This window comes from Terrapene carolina, unplaced genomic scaffold (assembly GCF_002925995.2).
Source record: "Terrapene carolina triunguis isolate 2854851 unplaced genomic scaffold, T_m_triunguis-2.0 Scaffold271, whole genome shotgun sequence".
Lineage (NCBI taxonomy): Eukaryota > Metazoa > Chordata > Testudines > Emydidae > Terrapene > Terrapene triunguis.
The window spans coordinates 19,101-26,517 of record NW_020664622.1 but is presented as its reverse complement, the minus strand read 5'-3'; the positions used below and the strand labels follow the sequence as shown (position 1 = coordinate 26,517).

General features: G+C 41.3%; 1 protein-coding gene across 1 annotated transcript; it reads right to left on the bottom strand.

Annotated features, from left to right (window-relative positions):
- Positions 1-888: 888 nt before the first annotated feature.
- Positions 889-3,886, bottom strand: LOC113407741 (olfactory receptor 11A1-like; the record flags this gene model as incomplete). The annotated part of the gene is made up of 2 exons (XM_026657697.2): positions 889-956; positions 2,981-3,886. Coding segments are annotated over 2 exons (974 nt in total), but the record flags the coding sequence as incomplete, so codon positions are not given.
- Between the last annotated feature and the right edge of the window lie 3,531 nt (positions 3,887-7,417).

Genomic DNA, 7,417 nt, shown 5'->3' with positions numbered 1-7,417 from the left:
AAAAAAAGGCATCACCTGGAAAAGCTTTAGTCAAAACCATTGTGATGAGATTTGACAGTGAAGTAAATAACCAGGAGCTTTATTGATCAGGCCTGCACTGCTGGGGCATCCATACAACACTGATGGAAGTCCCAGGGTCAGATCTCCAGATTATAGGGTAGTTCTTTAATGGATCTACTCCAGTTCACACCAGCAGAGAATCTGGGCTCATACAATTTATCCATCATGCGAGGGAATTTTGCCATCAGTTAATGGTAACATGGTTAATCTTCACTGAGTTAGTGGCCCTGATTCCCCACTTTGTAGCACCTATTTATAATTTAAAAACATTCTAATTTACACTGGTGGGATTGTAAAGAGAATCAAGCCACTTGAAGTCTTTAAATCAAGATTTGAGGATGTCAGTAACTCAGTCAGAGGTTATGGGTCTATTAAATGAGGGAGTGGGTGAGGTTCTGTGGCCTGCAATTTTCAGGAGGTCAGACTAGATAATCATGATGGTCCCTTCTGAACTTAAAGTCTATGAGTCTATTATGGAGTTAGACCATCATCACCTCTCACCTATTACTTCTCTTCATCATCATTTTAGGATCTCCCTCAATCTTCTTACATCCTGGAGGGAAGGAAACTTGTTTCCTCTCTATCTTCCTACCCTTGAATGCTGAGTATCTTCTTTCTGCCGTTATCTCCCAGCTCCTTTTGGGGTGCAATTTTCCCATCGCAATGCATAAATAGTTCAAACCACGTTGTACACTGTGGCAGACAGGAAGAACATGGTCCCTGGGCAGTATCTGGGTGGAGCTGGGCTGTTTCCTCCACCCCCCCTGTCCATTCCCATATATCACACTCAATAATAGGGACTGGTCCTCTTTAACAGCCAGTCATTACTCTGCCTCAATTCTGTCATAGCCTTGAATGAGGCTCTCCATGACAGCCATGTATGGCAACTCCAAATCCTTGAAAAAGTAAATATCAAACATTCAGGGACTTATTGAATTCTTACTCAGACAAAATTCCAATGATGTTAATGGGGCTACTCACATGAGTCATGATGAAGCCCAATAATTAACAGACAATTGAATTTTGACCCCTGTCCTAACCCATACCCTCCCACACCTAATGTAAATAGATTTATAGCACAGGGGTGACATCACTCAATTCTAGAAACTTATCCCATAGCTGAATGCAATTGGAAATGTCATGCATGCTGCAACCATGCTGGCTCCCATCTCTCCTCTTTGGTGGATCAGCAAGACCTCATTAGTTCAGTGAATGTGGTATCCTATTGTAAATATGCACCATCTATGTGCAGAAGATCCTGTCTCCCTCTAGTGTCTGGACAAAGCAAGTATAGCAGCCTGCAGTTAATTGACGTGCAAAGATGTTATTCCTTTAGGTCCTAGAGTCCTCAGATTTTGTTACAAATGATTCTGGATTTAATATCTTAGTTTGGTAGCTAGCTAGTTAGTTCTATCTACCCTATACATATCTATCTTATATGCTAATTGTTAAACTATTTGCAGATGACACTAAACTGAAAGGGGTTGCAAGCACTTGGGAGAAGAGGTTTAGAATTGTATGAGTCATTGGAGCTGGCATTGTCTCTCTGGCCACCTTATTGATCTGGGTACTTTTAAACCAGTTCCTTAATGACTCTTAATTGCACTCAGACAGGGAGGAGACACACACATCTATGTCTTTTAGGCTGCCCTGAGAGCAAACGTAATCAGTTTCCCCTCAATGGGTAATCATGACAAATATAGAGGAAATTAAGGGACCCATAGGAGTCATAAATTATTGCAAACATTTCTACCTTGCAACAGGTGTATTAAAAGGATCATCATGTTGAAGACATGAAAGGTAATTGTTCCACTCTCCTCGGCACCAGTGAGGACTGAGATGGAGAATTGTGTCCAGTTTTGGGCACGACACTTTAAGAAGGCTGTAGTCTAGTTTAACAAGCTGTGGCCAGGAAGAATCAGGGAATGGTAGAATTTTAATTTCCAGCCCCAATTACCTGGCCAGCAGCAAATTACTGCTGCCAGGGAGCAAAGGGTGGCAGAGAAGAGGGAACTGTGCCTTCCTGAGTCAGAAATCCTTCCCTTGGCTGGTCCTGGGACAGCGTAACGGAGAACCACCACTACCCTGATGAAGCACAGGAGCAGGTAGCTTGTGGCCATGGAGCCTTGAATAACACCAATGGGGGCCAAGCCATCATTGACAACACTTGGCCCACCTGTATAGTTACCTTCCCTTGGAGCCATTTCATCTAATAGAACTGTAGTATGCAAATTATCAGAAGAAAAAGAGTGAGGATTCATTGAATTACCTCAGATGTCGCCAAGGCCCACTTTAAGAATGACCTGACCTACTGACTCGGCCATGTGTATAATTTATTCTTAATCTAATGATTAGACACAACTTTTCTTAACAATTTAGCTTCATTAAACCTAATATCTTCAAATGAAGCCTACACACTTATTTGAAATGAGGATTAATGCTGTGGAAAGTGTGAAGAGTATGTTTATTCCAGTTTTAAGATCACTTGGGAGAAAGAAAGGTGATGGCAAAAGCTAAATTTCAAGCAGAACACATTCTTAATTATTTTATTCTCATGAACTAATTAAGGTATTTACTTGCAAAGTCATCCAGACTCCAAGAATAAATAATCCAAGATCAGGGAGGTTACACAGTATTCTTCAGTCTTAGAGTGGGAGCAGGAGGTGCAGTGTATTTTTAAGGCTTTGGCTTGGTGTTCTAATTTTCCTCCAAAATGTGTCAGACGGCCAGAGGCAGGCAGCACTCAGAGTCTGCACTTGCTTTCAGGGAGTCCTGATTCTGATATGCATGAGTTCAACAGGCACACAAAGATGAGTATGGACTACTTGTGTGAGTCAGATTTTTTATATATATTTAATGGACCAATCATGGAGATATGATCTTGCAAACTAAGGACAGTTTTTCTCAAAGCTTCCCTCACCTCCTTGTTTCTCAGGCTGTATACCAGGGGGTTGACCAATGGGGTGAGGACTCCATAAAAGATAGAGAACACTTTGTTCAGGTCCCTCAGTGCATCAGAGTCTGATAACAAATATACAATGACTAGAGTTCCATAGAAAATTGACACCACAATGAGGTGAGAGGAGCAGGTGGAAAAGGCCTTTTTTCTCCCGGTGATGGAAGGAATTCTCAGGATGGTGGAGATGATACTACCATAGGATGCTAGGGTCAACAGAAATGGAGGCAATGTAAATATGCAGGAAATTATGAAAGAAGTAACTTCCACGGTGTGGGTGTCACTGCAGGACAGTTTCATTATTGGGCTAAAATCACAAAAGAAATGGTCAATTTCATTGGGCCCACAGAATGTTAATTGTGACATCACAAATATTAAGAAGGCAACAGACATAAATCCACCTATCCATGACCCGGCCACCAGCTTGATACAGAAACTGCCATTCATGAGTGCTGAATAATGCAGAGGTTTGCATATCGCTAAATACCGATCATAAGACATCACAGATAAGAGAGAACATTCAGCGGCTGCCAGAGAACCAAAGAAATATAATTGTGTGAGGCAGGCATGAACGGAAATGGTTCTGTCCCCAGTCAAGAGACTTATCAGCATCCTGGGCATGATAGCCGAGGTGTAACTGGTCTCTAAGCAGGACAAGTTCCCCAGGAAGAAGTACATGGGGGTGTGAAGGTGCTGATCAGCCACAACTAGTGCAATGATGAGGATGTTCCCGGCCAGAGTCACAATGTAGATCACTAGAAACAGCAGGAAGAGAAGAATGTGCAGTTGAGGGAATGTCCCCAATCCCAGGAGGATGAATTCTGTGATGGTCGTTTGATTTCCATGGCATTTGTTTGTTGTGGGTTTCATCTAGGGGAAATACAACAAATTTTGCAATTTACAGAGTGACTTCCATTTCAAAATGGTCAGCATTTCAATTCTGGCTTCTCCCTGCTGGTTCCGTCCCAACGGTTAAGTGACGACACCAGTTGGTGGTGGTATTTTGGGAAAAATTTTCCTAAGGCCCTAAGTGGAATCACCTTGGAAATGTTCCTATTGTCTGGTATCTCTATGGTTGAACACATCTCAGCTGCAGAACTCCTGACCATACTTGTATATTACTTTAGCCACAATGTCTGAGATTATCAGTGGAGACTAAGAGAATTAAATGCCACTTTCCTGGGCTCCTGTGAAAACCCAAGCCAAAAGCCATTGCTGGGATCATATCTAATTTAGCCTTACTTACACTGCAGAGTCCAGCAGATTCCAGTGGAGTGGATACAAGAATTCAATTCCAGGGACTTGGGTTTTATTCCTGGCTCATCCACTCCCAGACCTTGAGCTTGTCCTTTCCTCTCTCTGTGCCTCTGTTACCTCCTCTGTGAAATCGTTGATGACAATACCACTTACTGTTCTCTTAATGTGATTTGAGGTTTATGAAACAAGAGCTCTCAGCATATGCTCTGTTGCTCTTGTGTAATATGGAGATGCTACTTAAGACATTTCACAAAGTTCTTTAATATCTGTTAATGAGTGCTATGTATTTTCTAAATGCTATAATGCTGCTATGTGACCATGCATAACTTTCAATACACAATAGGAAGAGAACTTAACCATGCCTCACAGTCACAGCACACGTTTATATTTTCATCTCAATTTCTGCAGGGACAAAGCCATCAAGGGCGATTAACACTGAATGGCTTACCCCTTGTGAAGCAGTGGGAGTGTGCTGAGAGAGACAGAGCTAGGAACAGTGATCAGTCACTACCTAGATCAGGGGGCTCAGCAGCACATGGGATTCAGAAGCTGGAGCCAATGACAACAGTTCGGTGTCAGTTCAGAGAGGGGAACAGGACCAAGATGTCACAGTTGCATCTAGGTTTCCGCTGTGACTAAAATTTTAAATAGTCCCGTAGACAAACCCATAGGGATATTCAATCATCCAAAGAAGAGAACTCACCCCTTGCAGGATCTGCTGATTTCTAGTGCCACCTATGAGATGCAAGGATTCTGATGACCATCAGAGATTTACTACTAAAAGCGCTGTTCTCATGGGTTATTTGACCGTCACCATTTTTGTAACCTCATTGCTACTGCCAGAAAGCACAGATAGGGTTGAAATTTGGCAATATGATGGAATGAGGTCACATATGTGGAAATATGTTCTTCATCTGTTCAACATAACTACAGATATAATCTGACACACAATTAATGCCCAAGCCCATACATGTCCTCACCCCTCCCTCCACCTCCCCCACCCCCCAACACACACTCACTCATTCACGTGTGTATGCCCTAGTCCACAAGAATCTAGTAATTTTCCAGTGGGTGCAGGAGAATGACTCACATACAGTGGAAACATGAAATGCAAGAAATGGGGCCACTCAGAAGGAAAATAACCCAGTTTGGAATTTTGATTAAACTAGAATGAAGGGGCTGAGGTTTTTGAAATGCTGAAAGTGTTTCAATGGGACTTATTCACCTAATTGCCATAAAGGGAGATTGTCAATGGCAAAAATAGGGCAGACAGGTTGAAATTCCAAACATTGGCCATGACTGTCTCGGTTGAACTTAAAATCTATATAGTAAGATTCCAGGATAGTGACTCTGTGTGTCACTCTAAAGCATACTAAGCCTGAAAAAACAAAGGGATCCTGTAAAAGGTGGAAGCATAGACCAATAGCTAAGGATGAGTACAAAAGAATGCCACAAGTACATAGGGACAAAATCAGAAAGGCTAAGGCACAAAATGAGTTACACCTAGCAAGGGACATAAGTAAGAAAAGGAACTGTAAGTACATTAGGCACAAGAGAAAGATGAAGAAAAGTGGGGGTCCTGTAGCTGTCAGGAAAGGAGAGCCAATAATGGATGATATCGAGAAGGCTGACAAATCAACACAACCACGTACACAATAAAACAACTAATCACACACAAAAAGAACAGGAGTACTTGTGGCACCTTAGAGACTAACAAATTTATTAGAGCATAAGCTTTTGTGGGCTACAACCCACTTCTTCGGATGCATATAGAGTGAAACATATATTGAGGAGATATATATACACACACATACAGAGAGCATGAACAGGTGGGAGTTGTCTTACCAACTCTGAGAGGCCAATTAAGTAAGAGAAAAAAAACTTTTGAAGTGATAATCAAGATGGCTCAGTACAGACAGTTTGATAAGAAGCAAGTGTGAAAATACTTACAAGGGGAGATAGATTCAATGTTTGTAATGGCTCAGCCATTCCCAGTCTTTATTTAATCCTGTGTTGATTGTGTCTAGTTTGCATATCAGTTCCAGCTCAGCAGTCTCTCGTTGAAGTCTGTTTTTGAAGTTTTTCTGTTTTAAGATAGCCACCCGCAGGTCTGTCATAGAATGGCCAGACAGGTTAAAGTGTTCTCCCACTGGTTTTTGAGTATTATCTAAGGTGCCACAAGTACTCCTGTTCTTTTTGCGGATACAGACTAACACGGCTGCTACTCTGAAATAATCACACACAATAACCCCAAGCACACATAGCCCCTCACTACAGTGCACACCCGCACAAATTAACACAAATGTCCCAGTATAACACAAAGAACACACAAATCAACACAACCACCCACACAACTCAACCAGAACACACAATAACCCCAAACATCATTCTGAAAACTAAAATTTCTGTTGAATCTATATGAAATGATGGAAACAGTTACAAGCATGGTTGATAGCGCTTTCTGTTTAGATTATTGCTTGGTTCCATTATCACTGGGATTAACGGTCTGTTATTGTCCAGTTTTTAAGTTCTCAGCCATTTTGCGGCTTTTTAACACACGAGTTTACAAATTACACTCATGTGAGAGCACAGGCTTTCAGCTAGTAGAGAAGAAGTGACCAGATTGCCTCCAGGGATAGAAGCTTGGCACAGTGACCTGGGTGACATGGCAGCTAAAGGGCAAGTAACAGTTAGAAGAACAATCTCAGACATACTTGAAAAGATTAGCTTTAACATTTAAAAGCTGTTCATTCGTCCTTAGTGGATGGAAATCAAGATGTTGCTTTCCTTTGCCCTCCTTACTCTGCTTCTTCCCTTCTTTACCCTCATATACAATTCATTTACCTTTCTGTTCTTCTTCTTTTTTTTAATTCTCCCATTACTTTTGTTTCTGTGTGTGAGGGAAATCAATAAAATATAAATAAATCAATAAATAAAAATAAATATGCACACTTAAAAGTGAATTACAGTAACTGAGTTAACATGAAAAATAAAATGAAGATTTAAGCTTTTTGAGGAGTTAATTAGGAAACAATTCCCCTCTCACTTACCCTAATATAAATCAGGAATAACTGCACTGAATTCAATAGAGCTGCATTGCTATAAAACTGGGGTAAATGAGAGGAGAATAACGCCAAAAGAGAG